The 21,162-nt window shown below is 38.8% G+C and overlaps 1 protein-coding gene across 1 annotated transcript in view; it reads left to right on the top strand.

Annotated features, from left to right (window-relative positions):
• The window catches only part of si:ch73-12o23.1 (lysosomal alpha-glucosidase), a 68,162-nt gene that overhangs the window by 27,696 nt on the left and 19,304 nt on the right, over nt 1-21,162 (top strand). The window contains exons 6-15 of the mRNA XM_039775050.1: nt 238-357; nt 435-553; nt 873-1,004; nt 1,719-1,829; nt 3,516-3,629; nt 9,343-9,427; nt 12,557-12,674; nt 14,119-14,252; nt 15,894-16,045; nt 18,602-18,750. Of these exons, the coding sequence (XP_039630984.1) occupies nt 238-357; nt 435-553; nt 873-1,004; nt 1,719-1,829; nt 3,516-3,629; nt 9,343-9,427; nt 12,557-12,674; nt 14,119-14,252; nt 15,894-16,045; nt 18,602-18,750 (1,234 nt within the window). The remainder of the gene's footprint in view (nt 1-237; nt 358-434; nt 554-872; nt 1,005-1,718; nt 1,830-3,515; nt 3,630-9,342; nt 9,428-12,556; nt 12,675-14,118; nt 14,253-15,893; nt 16,046-18,601; nt 18,751-21,162) is intronic.

Here is a 21,162-nt window from a genome sequence, read left to right as displayed (position 1 = left end):
AATATGTTGCATGTTAAAAACACACACAAATAAGAGTTTCACTGTCCTCTGTACATAAACCTTTAAACAATTTGTGTATTTCCTTGATGTATGTCATTGTAACTGAACATCTGAAGACACCACACAGCATTTGTGCGTTTAGTTTTTCTTCCTCCTAATACAGTGGCCTTTATGCAATTTTTATTTGATATACATGTTTTTTCTTCATTATTGACAGCGATTTTCATTGCTTTTTAGATGTTGTTCTTCAGCCTGCTCCTGCTCTTACCTGGCGAATGATAGGTGGAATCCTAGATTTCTATTTCTTTTTGGGCCCTGACCCTTCTTCTGTGATTCAGCAATACCTTGAGGTTGTAGGTATGTGAATTTTTTGACCAGACATTTTTTATGGATATATTAAGAATATAATTAATTTTTTCATATTGCTGATTAAGGTTATCCATCAATGCCTCCATTTTGGGCTTTGGGATTTCACCTGTGCCGGTGGGGATATAAGACAAGTAACAAAACTTGGGAAGTAGTAAGAGCTATGAGGAATTATGGCATTCCACAGGTAACCAAAAATTCTACATATTTAATCTGTTCACAAATGTTTATGAAACATTTTGTACATTCTAACTTTTGGATATGTGACACAGTTTGCCTAATATTGTATTTAAAAATCTAAATTTATAGGCATGGTAAAAATTACTATATTAAACATTGTAGCAAAATGTGAACCAAAAAGCAGAATATACACCAAATAAAATTTGAAAGAGTAGAAGGTGTATTGGGGTCTTATATAGGCTGGTTATTAGAAAATATTCTTTGATTTTCAAATGTATGCTTATAATTAGCATCATCTGAATTTGTTGAAAAAATTGTTTATTTAGGATGCCCAGTGGAATGATATTGATTATATGGAAGGCTTCCGGGATTTCACCTTTGATGCTCTGAATTTTAATACCCTTCCTGAGATGGTGAAGGACCTGCATACACATGGGCAGCATTATGTTATGATTGTGGTAATAATATTTTAATCTTCAAATTAATAAATACATTTTGGGTGGTAGTGGGGTGTGTTGTAAAATTATGCTGCAATGTTGCAACTGGGAATGGTGTCACACCTCAGTTGCCTGTGTTCCAGTAAAACATTCTAAAGTCAATATGGACACATCTAGGAAATCCTTTGTTTTACTCGCTCCATGAGAATAAATAGCAGGTGATAACAATGCTTTATACAGCATTTTGCATATTCCAAACACTGTAGTAACATGTCCACGGATAGAGATTGAACAGTACTGTGTGTGTGACTGATTTAATGAGACACAAATAGACAGAAGTGCTAATAAACAATATAATACTACAACTTTCACTAATGCCTGTGGTGTTTGTCGTCATTTTGGATTCATGTCATGTCCTGAAGTCAGACAAACTTGGACTTGACAGATGAGCCATATGTTTCCAAGATGAAAATCCAACTTAAGAGGGTGTTCCAGTTGAAAAGTCCAACTAGGAACTCTGAAATTGTGACTTCCCACTTCAAATGGAACGCAGCATTAGCTCTGATTTAGATTTAATTTAGTCAGTAATGGACAATTCTTACATACAGTTGTATGGAAGAGTGGTCCGAGATCAGTGTGTGCAGAAATACTGTTTGTGAGCATTATTTATGTTGTGATTGACTGCACTCTGAGATTATACATCATGAATTTTAACAAAATACTTTTCTGTTACAGGATCCTGCTATCAGCAGCACTCAGCCCACTGGCTCATACTGGCCTTATGATGAAGGGTTGAAAAGAGGTGTTTTTATCAATGATTCTGATGGTGAAACTCTTATTGGAAAGGTACTGTAATAAAGCTCTTTTTTACATTTGGAGCCTAACAGAGTTATCTGATTATATACATTCTTACTTACATGGGCCCACATTGTCAATTTGTGAGCCTAACAAAGGTATCTTATTATATAAATTCTTAAGTGGGTCCACATCATCATTGGATCCTCATGCATTGTCTGTTGTAACTGTTTTAGTCAGGTTGCAGTCCAATGTAGAATCTTCTATACCAAAGCTCACACTTTCCCCAGTTACTTAAGATTTCAATCAGGCCTTTAACATATGGTAATTATCAGACTTATTAATGTCATTTTAAACTCTAGAGCAGACGTAAAGGCTGCTACACTCTCTGACAGGCTTTAATATCAGGAAATATTTGACTTGTTATGATTTAAATGTACTGGGAAAAGGAAACCGCTGGTGGTTGTCAGATCTAATCATTTTTAAAATAATTTCCCCAAATTAGATTTTTAAATCTTTGAAGTTAACAGTTGTTTAAATAACCTGCCTTAGATAGTCTCTTCTCCCTTCTTTGTAACTTGAGCATGTGCTTCTCCTTTAAAATCAACCATTTGTTTATGGATATTTTTCCTTATATCATTTGTATCCCTCTTTATATTATTCTTTAGCTCCTTTATGTCCCCCCTAAGATCAGTGATCATTGCAGTGATTGTTACCTTCAGCTCGGACTGTTCGTTTCAGTCTTCTCCGTGCTCCACGGATGTGGTAGCAATCCCATTTGGAGTTGGTGTCGCTGGCTCACGAGGGGTAGTTGACAGCGTAGATTATAAGGCCATTGTCAGTCAGCAAGTACTCCTAGCTGGTGTCACGAGACTGTCCGTCGAAGCACTCCTAGGCAGACGTCCCATAAACCAGGGACCATTAATCCTTTAGCGCCTCCTGGTGGCACCCACAGAATCCAACAGGGCTGTTCCATGGGAATACAGTTCCCAACATACCCTGTGGATATCCGTAGTGTTATCGTCACCCAGGGACACCTCCACCTAGCGTTTTAGAGGAGAAAATAACCTGAGTAACTTATCTTCCCTTGTCCTTCCTTTGTACTGGCATCCCTGCCATTTAAGGATCCTTTATCAAGTCCTTCCGGGATGCCAGCATATCCATTCCTGCCCATCTCTTGGCTGTGACAGGGACCACCTGGCCGAATTGGTGGGCCAGCCCCTGTCCATGTAAGGAATCTCGAACACACCTGGCCAGGGCACCAACCCATGTCTGTCATCCACAGAAAAGGATAAGTTCTGTATTCTTTAAGTCAAAGTAATTTCTTCACAATCATGGTATATATTAATTTATCACATAAAATTGTGTTCCAAAGTGAATCATTTTTTATACGTTTTACAAATACTTTGTTCTTACAGCCTACAATGGGTCTTAAGGGTACCCAGTACTCTTACCATTACTACAACTTACTGTTATATACTTTGTATACTGAGCCTCTTTCTTCAATACCTGATTCTTATTACTTTAATTCATGGAACTTTGAAGCCCATTTATTACACACTGCATTCAGGGCATCATGTCATTCTGTCAAAGGCCATAAACACATACCAGTGCTTGCAGGGACGGTATATATAATTTATCTTTAGCTACACAAATTCACATTGAAGAGTGAGATGGAGGTTAAAATTTACATTTGCCATTTTCACATTTTTATCCCCTGGCCTTTTTTGTGTTTAGGTTTGGCCTGGATTGACTGCCTTCCCTGATTTCTTAGATGCTGCAACTCAACAATGGTGGTATGAAAATCTACAGATGTTTTATGCCAAAGTACCCTTTGATGGCTTGTGGATTGTAAGTAAACAATCATATTCCTGTTCTGTATTCTGCTATTGGAAACATAATATGAATGATTTTTACTACACAAACTAAAGGTCTAGAGCAGGGGTGGGCAAACCTTTTGGCTCAGGGGTCACATTGACTTTTAAAATTTGACAGATGGGCCGGGCCAGCACTAGATGCATACATATCAAACATAGACATAAAAAAGGCATTACAGTGTTAATATTTACATTCACTTTTAGTAGGAACAGTGTTGTTGATCGCCCTTTTTTGCCAGTGGATCGAAGTCTGGTGTTAGTTTTGTTGTGGCAATTCTCAGAACAGATCTGAGGTGTTCATCGCTCAGCTGGGATCTGTGGAGTGCTTTGTTGGAGTTCATCACACTAAAAGTCTCTTCACACACATACGTAGAGCCAAACAACACCAGCATCCTCTTTGCCATCTTCTGGATGTTTGGAAATTTGGCTGCGCTTAATGAAGCATAAAACTCATCCAGTTTAAGAGAGTTGAACTTCTCCTTTAAGACGGTGTCACATTGAGATCAATCAGTTCCAACTGCAACTCCTGTGGCACTGTTTCAGGGTCTTGTGTGAAGGAACATGACACCAGCTGAAGTGACTTATAAATTTTTCCAAAATCAGTGAACCGACGGTAGAATTCTCCATGCAGGTCGTCCATTGATTTCCTGTATTTTTTCACAAGTCGAGGGGCCTCTTTCAGCGTAGCCAGTGTGGGGAAATGAATGAATGAGTTGTTTGACATTTGCTTTGAGAATAAAGCTAGCTTGGTTTTGAAGACTCTGATGTTTGTGTACATTTCATGCACAAACTGGTCTTTCCCTTGTAGCTTCATGTTCAACTCATTCATGTGTGTCAGTATGTCCACAGCAAAAGCTAAATCACAAAGCCAATCTGTGTCACTCAGCTCAGGAAAATCGTCAGCTTTCTCAAGAAGCTCCAAAAATGAGATAATCTCCTGTTTGAGCTCCCACATTTGTCCACATACTTTCCCCAAACTTAACCAGCAGACATTGGAGTGTTAAAGCAAGTCCTGGGGCCTCATGTATAATGCCGTGCGTAGAACTCGCACTATAACATGGCGTAAGCACAAAAGCCGAAATGTGCTTACGCACAGAAAAATCCAGATGCAGGAATCTGTGCGTACTCCAACTTCCACGTCCTTCCGCTACATAAATCCCGATCAGCGTGAAAACTAACGCTCGTGCACGCGCATTTTGTAACGCCCCAAATCCTCCCAGAATTACACCTATTTGAATATGCAAATCAATATAAATCGCCCTTAAGCGCAGCCTTCTGTGAAAAGACAATGGGAAAAGCACGGGGAAAATATAAGAATTTCAGCGAATACCAAGTGGAGGCAAAGGAAAAACATACTATTTGTTCAAATAAACTGTGGTATAATCAACAAAATGAAGTTGATCGAGTGACATAGCGTGTTGGAGAAACTTGAAAGCTCACATTCACAAAATCGCACAGTGCCGGAAATAAAAAGAAGTCACATATCAAAGTTGCCGTGAAAAGAAGAGTTGTAAGCCCACTGTCTGAGTGTCATATGAAAGTTTATTAGGGTACAGAGAAAAAAGGCACACGGTGGGGAAAAAGCACGAAATATCAACTTCAATCTCGACATTTCCACTTTAATCACGAAGTTTATTTTGTCATTTAGTAGAACATTATAAACTTCATCTTAAAATCGTTTAATTAACCAGTTTCTCAAAATTACATCGTAATTAAAGTAGCACGTTAAATGCTTTGTTTTGTATTTGATCTTCTACTCGTATGTGATCTATGTGTGTGAATCACTACTTGCTTCTTAAACCGGCTCCCTTCCTCCAACTGGACACAGAGTCCATGACATTCGTGATATTACATTTCTCTGAATAACTAAAATACTGAGATGTATACGTGATGTAATTTTCATGAAGATAGGAGTTAAAGCACGTTATTAAACATGTGTTTCATGAGCCTCGTGCTCATGACAAGCATTTATCTTTTGTCGAAATTTGTCGCTGCGTTTTTAGCTGTGTTGTTATTTTCTCTTTCTGTTTTATATTCAATATATATTGGCGTGGCCGCCACAAGAGTCCTTGCTTTTCTTTCCCCAAGTAACCGATCGCCACACAATCAGCTCTGTAATAGACGTTAAGCCATTTGTAAGCTTAGCGCCGATTCTTCAAAACGTTTAAAGAACATTGAAATATCTTCGTAGTACATGTTTAATTATTCTATCCTTCACGACACTCCCAGTGAAGAATATAGATTATTTAAATGAAGTTAAAGTTTTATGTGTATAATTTAACAAACATATTTTGCTGCATTTCACCTTAAAAATGATATCGTCATCATATGTAAATACGCGCTTTATAAAGTGGCTCAGGTTGTGAGATATTATAACTATAGTGCAAGTTTACAGTGAGGTGATTGTACTTATAAGTACAAACCGTTCTACAAGGAGCAATTGATTGAGTGCATTTAAAGTTCTTGGGATTAAACTGTTTCTGAACCGCGAGGTCTGTATGTGTCACGAAATATGTTTTCGTTGCTTATTTATTTATTTCATTTTGTCCGTAACATTCCTGCAAACCGTCATGAAATACGGCTTGAAATAAAACTGTCACTTTCACTCGTCAAAGTTGAGAGGGTGGGCTCTAACACGCCCTCTAGTTACTGATTGGTGAATCGATAGCACAAGAATGAATTAGAAAAATGCTTACTACTGCCGATGAAGTGGATTCTGCGAAGATATTACGTATTTCAGAGAGAGAATTGAAGATTTATCGGAAGAAATTACAATGTTGGCGGCCCTTTTAGACTCGATATAGATGAAACTGTTTTGAAATTATCGAAGAACAGGTGGAACAGACTCTACTACACTCCAGTTCAGGTGATGCAGTGCCCTGCTCTGGACGTCCATCCTTTGACATTCCAGCTGAGTCAATAGAACACCTTCTGTTATGCGGTTTAAAAGTACAACAGATTGCAGATCTGTATGATGTATCAGAGAAGACGATCACAAGACGAATGAGCCAGTTTGATATACGGTAAGCTGCAACGGCTGTATTAGTTTAGGTACTTTGACATGGAATGCCCAAAGCAGCTCCACCTAATATTTTGAACTGAACAACTTTACCACTGATCAGAGCTGTACAGTTGTTTGAAAAAGTAGCTGCGAATATGCAACTGACTTTCTACTCGTAAAACAAGGGTCAAATACTCAGTTCTAAAAGGGCCGCCAACATTGTAATTTCTTCCGATAAATCTTCAATTCTCTCTCTGAAATACGTAATATCTTCGGCAGAATCCATTTAATCGGCAGTTGTAAGCATTTTTCTAATTAATTCTTGTGCTATCGATTCACCAATCAGTAACTAGAGGGCGTGTTAGAGCCCGCCCTCTCAACGTTGATGAGTGAAACTGACAGTTTTATTTCAAGCCGTATTTCATGACGGTTTGCAGGAATGTTACGGACAAAATGAAATAAATAAATAAGCAACGAAAAACATATTTCGTGACACATTTATTTATTTATGCTCTCATTTCATGACATATTTATTTATTAAGGCTGTCATTTCATGACACATTTATTTATTTATGCTCACATTTCACAGTACTTTTATTTATTTACGCATTTATTTATTTATTTCATTTTGTCCGAAATATTCCTCCATATTATACATCGCGATTTGAACGTGGAAAAGTTCTTACGCAACATTTCTGTGCGTACGCACCGTTTATACATGAGGCCCCTGGTGATCAGCATCAATTTCTTCAAGAAACTTAATAAACTGATGATACTGAAGTCCCTTTGCTCGAATAAAGTTGAGTTTTACAACTGGCTTCACTACGTAGTCAAGCTGCAATACGGATTTACACAGTCCTTCCTGGTGGATTAGGCAGTGTAAGAAAATTACATCCTGCTTAGGGATGTCCTCCTTTACCCTCTCCTGGATTCTTTTGAGCAACCCAGCGTTTTTTCCAGCCAGATTTGGTGATCCATCAGTGATAACGTTGGCAAGCGTACTCTAAGGTAGCTTCTGCCTATTGATGACCCCCGACACGCTGTCATACAAGTCCTCTCCCCGCATTTTCCCCTTTAGGGATTCCATGGCCAAAAACTCCTCCGTTATCTCAAAATTGTCATTAATCCCTCTGATAAAGATTAAAAGCTGAGCATTGTACTTTATGTCATTACTTTCATCCAGTGCCAAGGAATATAATGTAAATGACTCCATTTTTTTGTTTAACTTGCTAGCTAAGTCTTCGTCAATTAGCTCAACACGGCGAGTCACTGTCCTGCGTGATAAGCTAATTTTTTCAAATTTGTTCTTGCTCTCAGGACACAAGATACCTGCTGTCTCTACCATGCACTCTTTGAGAAACTCCCCTTCAGAGAATAAGGCTCGCTGGTCTTTGCTAATTTGAATGCCAGCACATAACTTGCCTTCGTGCTTGATTCTTGGATGGCAGTTTGTCGGATAAAGGTGTTTTGCTGAGCCTGCAAACTAGCTGCCAACCTCTGAGCGGTAGCTGTCCGTTCTTGCGTTGACTGGTTGTTAGCATAATTAGCATGCTTGGTGGAAAAGTGACGGCTGATGTTGTATTCCTTTAAAACCGCAACGGTTTTTTGGCAAATAAGACATACAGCCTTTGACCGGACTTCAGTGAAAAAGTATTTAGTTGTCCATTCCTTATTAAACACTGGACACTCACTGTCGACTTTTTTTTTCTTTGGCCCACTCATTGATGCAGATGGGTTCAGAGCAGTAGCAGAGTAATAACAGAGAGTAACTCAGGCACCGCAAAATCAAGCCAATGTATCACTGCGCCTAATGCGCCACCTTTTGGAACGCCAGGCATTACAGGACAAGGTCAAATGAATGCAGTTATAATCATGATATGATTTGATTTGGGCAATTTTGTACCAATCTTCGGCAGGCCGGATTAAAAAGACAAACGGGCCAGATGTGGCCCGCGGGCCGTAGTTTGCCCACCCCTGTCTAGAGACTACATGAGAATTACTATTTAAATACTTACGAAAGCATGACTGCAACACTCATGAACCAAATCTCTTTATTGCTATGAATGTCTTAATTATAAAATATGTGGGGTTATGAAGAGGTCAGCAGTAGTTTAAGATTTAGTTCAGGTTATGTTATAAGGTTTTTAATCATCTTTTGATCATGACTTTATTATTGTGTCATTAATTTCAATAATGATAGGCTGGAGCTCAGTAAATGTTTTTTAAAAAGTACATTTTCGAAGATCATCATTTTTATCCATCTATCGATTATTGAATCCACTTGATCCAGCTCAGTGTCACTGAAGCCTACCCTAGCAGCTTCAAACAAAGGGCAGGAATTAACCCCTGGATGGGGTGACTTTACAGGTAGTGCACACCCATGCACACATCCAAACTCATTTGGGGTCAGCTTGAGGTGGGTATCGAAAAATGGAGCTCCCAGAGATAAAAACCCCACAAGGACAGAGAAAGTCCCTTCAAATGTCACACAGACAGTGACCTGGCCGGTCACTATTTGAACTCAGGATTTTAGAGCTTTGAGGCAGCAGCATCAGCAACTACTTTTTCAAAATTTGATTGATTACGAGTATAATGTAGGATTAATTCAAATGTTTATGTACACATTTTATAAATTAGATGACCCCTCAGTACAATGATAAAAATACTATGCTGATTTGTTTTTTAGGACATGAATGAGCCATCCAACTTTGAAGATGGGTCAATTAAAGGATGCCCATCTAATGAGCTTGAAAATCCACCCTATACACCAGGTATAGTATAATTTAAGAGGAATGTATTTCATATACCCTTCAGTTAATTACTGATGTGCCTCTAAAACATTTTCACCCCCTGCATGTTTTCACATTTTATTGTTATACAACGGGGTGAGCAGCGTTAGTCCTAGAGGGCCACAGTGGCTTCAGTTTTTTGTTCTAAACCTAACTGCTTAATGAAAGACCAATTCATGCTGATGAAGCACTTATTTTTCAGGGAACATCCATCCATCCATCCATCCATTATCCATATATCCTAACTACAGGGTCACAGGGGTCTGCTGGAGCCAATCCCAGCCAACACAGGGCACAAGGCAGGAAACAAACCCCGAGCAGGGCGCCAGCCCACCGCACACACACTAGGGACAATTTAAGATCGACAATGAACCTAACCTGCATGTCTTTGGACTGTGGTCGAGGAAACCGGAGCACCCAGAGGAAACCCATGCAGGCACGGGGAGAACATGCAAACTCCATGCAGGGAGGACCCGGGAAGTCAACCCAGGTCTCCTAAATGTGAGGCGGCAGCGCTACCCATTGCGCCACCGTGACGCCTCAGGGAACATTAATTTGCTTAATTCTAGTTGTCTCGCTTGCCTTTAATTGCTTATTTTAGTCTTAAGTATCTGAATTCCCTGTTTTTAATTGCTCCTTATTAGCAATAAGGTGTGAAGGACGAAGGTGACAGCAGTTTTCCACTTGAGAAAACTAAATATTCCATTAGAATATTTAGAAGGAAAATGAACAGAAAAAGTAAAAGACTGAAAATTTCTCATCCGTTTTAGGCTTCAAATCATTTGGATGATAATCTTGGAAAGGAAAAAATCTATGATACAAAAATGACTGCATTGCAGAGTTAAAAGTTTAGAAGCCATATCTACTCTCTATATATAAAATCCTAAGCCTAAAAGTGCAACGATTTTGTGCAACGATTTTATGTGACATTTTTATGTCACGCTTTAAATCAGGCTTATTTTAAAACCTACATATACAGGTATATATGTTTGGTATCATTCTTTTCAGAATTTATCAATCTTTAATTTGATGTTAGATTTTCAGATTCTTATTCTGTTTTTAAATTATAAACTAAAAAATATCAAGAACTCACGTCCCACGAGATGAGACTTAGTGCCAAGAGATTTAACCACTCTCAGGGCAGGAAATAAAAGACAAAGAGTAGGACAGCTGCTGTACAGGCTTTTAAATGTTCGAATCCATGTGAGATGCAGATCACGCAGCACGGCAGCAGCAGCAAGCCAGCATCTGATTGAGCAAAGAGGAGGTTAAAAAAAAAACTGTTTTTGGTTCCCATTGTGTCACCGTCTAAGAGGGGATTTCGGAGGAGCGACCGCATCTCCTTGGGGTGCGTTCAGCCCCCCTTTTCACAGTGTGAGCGGCAGAGATGCGAAGTGGCTGGCATGTAGCGCAGAACTGGGGGGTTGGCGAGCAAATTGAGCAGGGGGCAAACCCCTAGTAATTACAGTAAGTAAGATCTGTCATTGGCAAGGATTGTTTTCTAATTAACCATCTGGGTTGGAACGAAAACCTACTGACATCTGAATTGATTGCACATCGGGACACTGCAGTTTCTCACCATTCTTATTTACAAAACCCCTAAAGCTCTGTCAGATTGCATGGGTTTGTGAGTAATCAGCTTTTATCAAGTCCACCGAAAAAATTCTCAGTTGGACTAAGGTCTGGACTCATTTTGAGCTTATCCATTCCAGGACATTAACGTTGTTGATTTTTAAGCCATTCCTGTGTAGCGCTGGCTTAATGCTTGGGATTGGTGTTTAACTGGAAACAAATCTTCTCCTAGGGTGCAGGTTTCTTGAACACTGCATTAGGTTTTCCTCCGGGGTTTCTCTCTGTTTTGCTGCAATCATTTTAATCTGCTCTCACAAGCCTTTCAGTGCCTGCAGCAGAGAAGCATCACCACAGCATGATGCTGCCACCAGGCTAAGGTGTCACCAGCTGCACTCGGGTCCCAATCCAGGTGGTTCGTTGTGTGGTGGGTGAGGCAACGTGCTATCAGCTCATGCTCCCAACCTCCTCCTCCTCCCAATGTATATTCAGTGACTTGAATATTTTCTTGTATCCATTCCCAGACATGTGCTTTTCAATCACTTTTTTATTGAGTTGTTTAAGGCAATCATTTGTCTTCATTGTGTAGGTTAGGCCACCATACTGACTCACCACAAGCTGGACCTTCCAGGTAAGGTGGATTAAGACTACAATCAGTTGAAACCATTGAGTACAGACAGCTGATATCTATTTAAGTAATTATATGACTTTCAAAACAGTCTTTGGACTAAGGGAGGAAACCAGAACACCCGGAAGAAACCCATGCAGACACAGGGAGAACATGCAAACTCCACGCAGGGAGGACCCGGGAAGCGAACCCCTGTACTAAATCTGGCTTTGCATTAGCTGTACATGTGAGAAGAAAAGAAAAGCAGATTTAAAATATCTGCACAGACCACAGTGACATATTAAACTTATATTATGATTACATATGCACGGACAACAAAACAGTGACCCGGTTAAGGGTTTGCATGGCCACATAATCGGGTTATTTATCGTGAAATTTACCTCATTTACTCAGGTTTGTCAGAAGCCAATCACCCGGCTTCTCTGACTGGAGTAAGGGTTTACATGGCATTTTAAAAATTAGGTTTCCGTGAGTAATCAGGTTGCTGAAGCCTATTGATGATCTAGGTGTGTTATATTATGGAATACTTATGCAGTCATTTATTTAGGGTTTTATATTTTTGGTTAGTTTAGACCACACAAAAGTCTTTTTTCTTTCGATCAGTGTCAAAAAAGCCAAAATAAATCCACTGTTATAAAATAATGAAATGTAAAAACTTTGTGGGGAGTAAATACTTTTTACAGGCACCATGATTATACCAATCATTCATTTACAGTTTCACTGCATAATATCGTGAGGCGTAAGCTTGGTTCAGATTTGTGAAGTCAGCAAAATAGTGTGGATATTTGGCACACACTGGACAGATCAAATACAAATAGAGCTTCATCACACAGTTAAATTCTAGCCACATATTCTTCTGCTTTTCTCTCTACTTCAAGTTATACTCGTATATATGTCTTTCTTTTTCTTCATAGGAATTCTTGGTGGAACTCTAAGAGGAGCTACTCTGTGTGCCTCAGCAAAACATAAAACAGAAACTCATTACAATGTGCATAGTCTGTATGGCCTGTTTGAAGCCAAAGCATCTGCCAAGTAAGTTAATATAAAAACCTTTCATATTTACCATGAAGTATCAAAAAATGATTTAGTGGACAAATATACAAGCACAGTAATTGACTTTTAATAGCAAAATACAATGATGGTGAGGAGTGGGGAACTGAATAAGATGCTGAATAAAAATTGTGCTGATAAAAAAGCAGAATCATAAAAAAGATCTTGAAGATTTAATGATGTTTTATATCTTTAAATAGGGAACTAAAATCTATTTTTTTTTCAAAATATAACATGTTTCTTTTATTATCAAGCCTTAAAAGGTTATAGTGTGAGCACTTATTTGTAGCTTTCAAATTAGTGGCATTACTAAACCCCCTTATGATTTTTTCCTTCTTCTTGGAGATGAATTTGTTTTTCTGTACGTTTTGATTTTCTTTTTATTAGGCAGGCAGTGTGGTGTAGTGTTTAAAGGCTTTGGACTCCAAACCCTGAGATTGCGAGTTCAAATCCCATTACCTGAGCAAATCCCTTCACCTGCCTGTGTTCCAATTGGAAAACCAAAAAGAAACGGAGCCAATTGTTTCAAAAATTTTGTAAGTTGCCTTGGATAAAGACATCAGGCAAATATGTAAATATTACCATATATACTCGTGTTTAAGTTCTCCCACGGATAAGTCGGGACTTGATTTTACCGTATAATTTCCAGTATTTTATAATGTCGTTCGTATAAGTCGAATGTGGAAAACTCACGCTATTCATCCAAGAGATTATGATCTGCTAACGCCCACCTGAGAGAGTAACCATGGAGCACACTGACTTTTTTTTATGTATTGTGCCTACATGACCACACAGTAATAGCTGAACTATTATGAAGCGATGTTTGCACTGATTTGTGTTTTTTGTACTTTGTATCTCATACCCTCATACACCTTTATCCTAAGAGAATCTCATATCTACGATGGAGTGTTCAATCAGAAGAAAATAGATAGATAGATAGATAGATAGATAGATACTTAAATATAAAGCTGGTTTTAAATTAAAAGTCATTGAAGTGGCGAAAGAAATTGGTAACTGCGCTGCTACAACATTCGATGCGTCTGAGAAACTGATGTGAGATTGGAGGAAGCAAGAAGATGTAAGAAAAAAAAATAATAATTAAGTTTCGTATTTTTGACCGGGTGTATAAATCGGGGTTTGATTTTATGATCGATTTTTTTGGGTTTCAAGACCCGACTTATACGCGAGTATATATGGTAGATATGTGTGACTTTCCGTACATAATGAAACCTGCAATCCAGGTACTGTTTCATTTTTTATCAAACAATAACTGAGTGCTATTAATGGGGAAGAACCATTTTGTAATCTGATTGAAGTTTTTTGATGTTGCTGTATAATATACTTTTTTCTAAACAATCTAACAATGCTCATACATTATAAACGTTTACATGTTTCTGTATTTACAGTAGTTGTGTTACATTTGCAGTGCTTTGAAGAAACTGTTGAAAAAAAGACCATTTGTGATTTCAAGGTCTACATTCCCTAGTCAGGGTCTTTACTCTGGACATTGGCTTGGGGACAACAAAAGTCAGTGGAAAGACTTATACATGTCTATTTCAGGTAAGGCTGAAATTGAATGCATGCTAGGCCAGCTGATGCTTTATCAGTGTTGGGATGTCAAGATAAGGAAGCACTCAAATGTGTTTTTCTATTGTTCATTACATTTAAAGTTCACCATAATACATTTGATTATGGCTTTTTATAGTGTTATCAGATGCACCTGATGCAAAAGGTACCAACAAATCTCTTTGGTTCTTTCCTTAATTTCCTTGGCATTAACCTGAGCATGACTTGGGCTCAGAATGCTACTGTACGTTATTACAGTTAACCTCAAGTTTAACTCGGGGTGATATTTAATGTTCCGCTTTACAGTGTAAAGCCCGAATATCTCTTGGACAGTTTTCTTCTGGCATCTAGTGGATGAAGTAGCATTGTGCTCCAAAAAATTGTAAATATTTCTATGTGTTTTGCCATTCTAAGGTAACTCATCAATATTCAGTGAAGCCTTCAACCAAAACACTATGGCATGTAAATGAGAAACTATAAATATCCAGTTTAGAACAAACTGAGAATGAACCATTAGTTGAGTCAAGGAATAGTGATGAGAATGTGAATTGGTCATCATATAGTGAACCTGATGCATACGGCACTGCACGACTGAACTGCCATTGAATTCAGCCCAGAGAACCTTCACCATGGTGCAAGTAGCTTTGTGGCAAAAAAGGCACAAACTAGTGGAAGGACAAGAAAGATGTTAGCCCTCTAAACACTTTTCTTCACAGTGTAGCAACTGTCAATATGTGTTTTAGGTGAAACATGGAAGTCGCTAAGCCATGTGCTGTGATAGCCTACAATAACACAAGGGGTGAGCTGTTCAGACACTGACATTCTAACCTCTCGTGCAAATAAGAGAAAAAATATAAGAAAAATGTGCAAAGAAACACACTTTTACTGCCCCAATTGTGACACTGGGCCGTGTGTTGGTGACTGTTTCAAAGAATATCACACAAAGCATATACCTTTCCTCCTGTATTAATGTTGATGTTTGGTATTTACATGTTTCTGTTACACATAATTACATTTTTTCTTGTGGGAAAAAAATCAGCGTTTTTGGAAAGTTTGGCTCAACTCAAGAATATTGAAGAGTTAACTTAGAGTGGCAAAATGTTATAGATATTTTCATGATTTTCTGCAACATAATGTTATTTTATGCACTAGATGGCCGCAGAATACTGTCCTAACTGTTATTCGGGTTTTACACTGTAATGCATATCATTGAATGTTACCCTAAGTCTGACTTGGGCTTAACCGTAATTATATAGAACTCTGAGCCTGGGTCACGTTTGTGTTAATTATTATCACACGCTCAAGGTTATATTTCCATGGGAATCAAAAGTGCACTTTCTAACAAACCAAAATACTATGAATCATGTTGTCCTTTGTTTCATAATTCCCAAATTTTGTTGCACTCCTGTTCAGCTTGTCAACCCTTTCGGGCTTAAGGTCTATTACCTGAGATGTGTCAGCTGCAAAGTATGTTCCATACATATGGGTTGAAGAACCTCAAGGGTGGTGCCTCATCTATAATTGACCCTGCATGTGACTATAGTATGACGTCTTAAGTCTCTAAAGCCTGGCTATTTTAAAGATAGTATGTCTGGCTTTAAAAATGCTTTTGTTGATTATTCTCTCTTTTTACAGGAATTTTGAATTTTAATTTGCTGGGGATTCCACTGGTTGGTGCAGACATCTGTGGATTTGGTGATAGCACAAGTGAAGAACTGTGCATTCGCTGGATGCAGCTTGGGGCATTTTATCCTTTTAGTCGTAATCACAACACCATTGAAGTTCAGGTGATTTTCTCTTCTAAATTAAAGTAGAGAAAAAAATAGTAAAACCAAAAGAGAATTTCTAATTGCTTAAGAATTAGAGCATTATGGAACTGTCACTAAGTCAGCAACTGAATCAACCTCTTTAGGTGCTGTCACATGGCATTGCCATTCTCTGTTTTATTGTGTTATATCATCAGTCCTCTCAACTTGTATGTTCTTATTCAAGGTAACAGGCTGAGCCAATGGAAATTTGCCAATCAACTTAATCAGTGAGCCTTTGAGGTATGGTGCAAACAGTACTAGCTAGAGAAAACGTACCCTGACATCTGGCGGACATGTAAACTCAAAACAGAGCATGCCAGAGCCAAATCTGGTACTGTAATGATAACTGCTATGCCACTGGGCCAACTACTTCTGATCTATTTTTTGGCATTTATGAATTTTCTTTTACAAGCCCATTGTACTTCTTAAAAACACTGAATATCTGAAGTTAAATCTATACATATAAAAGTGAAAGCCCTCACTGACTCATCACTAATTCTCCCACTTTCCATATAGGTGGGAAGCTGAAATTTCGCATGCTCATTCCTTGCAGTGTACTTACAAAAGTTGGGTATGTTTCATGAAACGGGTGTACCCCCTAAACTGTATATATAGATAGAGGAAACCCCTCCTCACTATTTCTGCGACTTCCAATATATGTAGGAAGCCCAAATTTCCTATACTCATCCTTTACACTGTACATACAAACGTTAAGTATGTTTCATTTCGTGCTGTGCCCCGTAACAAACTTTTGAAAATAACGTCTTCTTTTTGGCGGTTCTCACCATTATGCCGTAAGGAAGTTTCGGAACTGACCTCTCCTTTTGGGGGTTTCATTCCTTATTTCCGTTAACAGAGGATTTACTTCACGGCAGAGATGCACAAGGGCCGCCCCCGGTCTCCCTTTCTTTTTCTGCACGGCCACTGTCCGTGCACCTACCATGTGGTTGGCTCCTTGCCTATATACTTTAATGACATCCCACGCTCATGTGCCTCCTCACTCGCTTCCTTACTTTCCTCAGCTGTTCGTCGTGCTCACTGCTCCCTTCTTCTTTACACAACTGTTTCAAGCCTGTTATTGTTGGCCTTGCTTCACGTCTTCCTGCTGGTGACTCCTGCCTTTTCGTTTACTCTACGCTTCAAGGCTGACATTGTTGGATTTCCTTACTTCCTCACGTCTCCCTCCTCGTGACTGTTGCCTTATCTTTTACTCCACCACTTCAAGGTTGTCATTATTGGGTTTCCCTACTTGCTCACGTCTTCCTGGTGCTGACTTCTGCTTTTTATTCCCTGCTCCACCGCTTCTCGCCTTCCTTCGCACTTTCTTTCTCAACAGGTGCAAGTTTACCCCGAATAACATGTCTATTCCGGTGATCACTGTCGATCACAATTTCACCGACCCGTACCCAGTGGTTTCCAAGCTCTGAGATTGCGTCTGCCTTTTCCATTCTCTCTCTTACTTATTGCATGGCCATATCAGTCTCAGCCTTGATATCCGCAGAGACATTGTGTCTTATGTACTGAATGACTGGGACAGGTTCAAGATGTGGACTGATGACGGTACAGGAGACAACTATACTACACAGGACCACTATAGCAGTGAAATGCTTACGTTCTCAACCTATGGCTCTGCATGTGAACTGATGGGTGCCACGGAATTGTTTTGTTGTCACTTTCAAATGTATAGAAATGGGGAAATATTTTACACCTTTGGACAACTGGGAATGCCTGTTAAACGACATTTACAATCATAAATTAAACTCTTTACAATGATCAAATTCACTCTCAATACTAAAATAAGCCTACGGCAATTGCATTGATAATCATGTCACGTTATTTTTAAGATGTTTCCTTTTCTTTTTCATAACTTCTTTAACACACTACTTCTCCGCTGTAAAGCGCGGGTATTCTGCTAGTATAACATAAAAGCAGGAGTACCTACAAACTGTGCGTTTGTTAGGCTTTGGTAAGATGACAATGGAGAAGCGAAAAACAGACTTCCATTCATATTCACCCAGCTTTATTTCACTAGAATATAATTATATAAGTAGAAAAAAATTAAACGTGAACACCTTACTTTTTTGTGAAATGTATTCATATTCATGTTATTTTAATCTGCATAAATCTTTAGTCAAAGATGCCTTTAAGATTGTCTAAGTTTTGTTTATTTTTGCAAATGCTTAATTTTTGAATTAAGTAATTATATAGTAATATGTTAATTATAATAAATGTGATCCCAGAGGTGATGAATGTTGTTAAAATAAATTGTCAGCATTTTAGAATATTATTTTGTGTACTTTAGCCTTTGAAGTAGCTAACGTAACCAGTCAGCATATTTCTACAGTTTTAAATCTTATACTGATGTGCGCATTGAAGAATACAACTAATAATACTTTTATTAATATATATTTCAACTTCCAGCCTAACTGTGTTCATTGATGCTAAACAAATTTTGGTCATTCTGCTGTAATGTGGTAAAAATAGCAATCAGTGTTAAAGGTTTGCTTATTAACAATGTAATTTTAAATTTTGCAGGCACAGGATCCTACAGTATTCAGCCCTCTGGCACGTGAGGCTATGAAAGATGCCCTGCTTCTTCGTTACAGTCTTTTCCCTCTGCTGTATACTCTGTTTCACCATGCTCATATTAAGGGTCACACAGTTGCCAGGCCACTCATGTTTGAGTAAGTTTTTAATTCACCTATACACCTATTTTTGCTTTTAAAGCAAACACATACAATTTGGTTTAATATTTTCTCTTTCTAGTACTTCATTTACAGATCTAAGTCATAATATAATATAGCTTAGCATCATCAGCATTTGAATGAAATTTAATTTGATAAGAGTTTATAGTGATAGAATGGTAGACAGTGTTGTAAATTGTGTACTGAGATTTTTCAGCTAAGAAAGATGGATGTTTCAAGGTAAGGTTATTAGTTACTAATCATGGTGCTGGAAATTGGTGACATTTTATTAGCACATGCAAGTAAGAATTTCACTGTACTCTGTGCATGTGATAATGATGATCCAATAAAACTATAATAGGGTTTCCTTCTACCAAGTCTGTCTGAGCCAGCTGTCTAATATATACGTCTGGAGACAACCATAAGTGAAATTTGCTTAAAAGAGGGTAGAAACAATTAGACGGCTCCCTGAGTGTCACATTTCTAAACCAATCCAATGGCTCATGAAGGTGGCGCTCACAATAGGGCTGGTGATTTTGAACTGCAAAGAGATGTGGTGCTCTTTTTAAACTGGTCTGACAGAGAGAAAGCTTCTGATTATGATAAACTGTCTACTGCTGAAAAGTTTACTAAAAAAGACCCCTTTAAAACTTATAAATGTGTTTTCACATGTGTAGAGAGCACATTGCACAAGTTAAAAATTAAATGTAACCTATTTTAAGTGAAAAACCATTCTGTAACATCAGGTTATACATTGGCATTCAAAGACGTCAATGGACAAGTGGTAAAAGTGTTCTGTTGTTCACAGTGATAGATAGATAGATATTTTATTAATCCCAAGGGGAAATTCACATACAGTACTCCAGTAGCAGCATACTGATAAAAAGAAATATTAAAGAGTGATAAAAATGCAGACAAAAGGTAAAACAGATAACTTTTATATACAATAACTTTGTATAATGTTAACGTTAATCCCCCCCGGCTGGAACTGAAGAGTTGCATAGTGTCGGGGAGGAAAGATCTCCTCAGTCTGTCAGTGGAGCAGGACAGTGAAAGCAGTCTGTCGCTGAAGCTACTCCTCTGCCCGAAGATGATCCTGTTCAGTGGATGCAGTGGATTCTCCATGATTGACAGGAGCCTGCTCAGCGCCCATCGCTTTGCCACAGACGTTAAACTGTCCAGCTTCATGCCTACAATAGAGCCTGCCTTCCTCACCAGTTTATCAAGGTGTGAGGCGTCCTTCTTCTTTATGCTGTCTCCCCTGTACACCACTGTGTAGAAGAGGGCACTCGCCACAACCATTTGATAGAACATCTGCAGCATCTAATTGCAGATGTTGAAGTACGCCAGTCTTCTAAGGAAGTATAGTCAGCTCTGTCCTTTCTTGCACAGAGCATCAGTATTGGCAGTCCAGTCCAATTTATAATCCAGCTGCACTCCCAGGTATTTATAGGTCTGCACCCTATTCACACAGTCACCTCTGATGATCACGGGGTCCATGAGGGGCCTGGGCCTCTTAAAATCTACCACCAGCTCAGTTATGACAATAGTGTAGGTGTCAATGTAAGTTTGAGAGAATTGGCAGCTATGTTTGTGAAAATATGAATTGCAAAAAAAAATTTGATGTAAATGGTGTGTCACACTCCGTTAAAAGAGCTGTCTTTAAGAGAACTGATAACAAAGAGCTACAGGAGATGCAGATTTTAGTACTCAACACACACAAATCAACAAATCTGCCTACTATCACCAGTAAAATCAGGCAGAAGAGTACACAACATCCACCTTCTGACCACACGTCTAATTGAGTAACTAAGGTATGTTAACATTGCTGTCTATTTGGAAATGCAAGCATACCGTGACAAAATATAATCACAAGATTTTACCACGAAATTTATGCAATTATATGCATGAGTTTACATACCCAGGCAGAATTTGTGAAGCGTGGCGGGTTCATGAGGTCGCTGGAAAGGGGTGTACTGCTGGTTTGACTTTGTGTCAAATGAGTGGCTGTTCACTTAGCCCCAAATGAGGCACATTACCTGCATTGTGAGGGAGTGTCAGTTATGGCACTACGGCCATGCTGGCACGATTTCCTGAGGGTGATCCTTATTGTTGGGGACCCAATTGGCTGGACCAGGCCAAGGGGACACCCACGTAACACCTGGCTGCGGTAGATAGATGGTCATTTTCGGGTGTAGGGGGTTACTGCACCATATGTCTGCCTGAGGGGTTGCCTCATCATGTGTTGAGTGTGGCAATGCGCTGTACCAGTGCATGCTACCCAACCTCTGACCTAATCTGACCTGTATAAATAGTCAATATAAATTCATACAGAGCTGCACTGACTTTGCTGGATACCAGGCCATGGGAAAAATGAATGAACTGTCAAAGCACCAGCGAGAAAAGTTTGTA

The sequence above is a fragment of the Polypterus senegalus genome, chromosome 13, assembly GCF_016835505.1.
Source record: "Polypterus senegalus isolate Bchr_013 chromosome 13, ASM1683550v1, whole genome shotgun sequence".
NCBI lineage: Eukaryota > Metazoa > Chordata > Cladistia > Polypteriformes > Polypteridae > Polypterus > Polypterus senegalus.
Note: the sequence above shows the minus strand (reverse complement) of the source record. Positions and strands in the feature narration are given on the sequence as shown.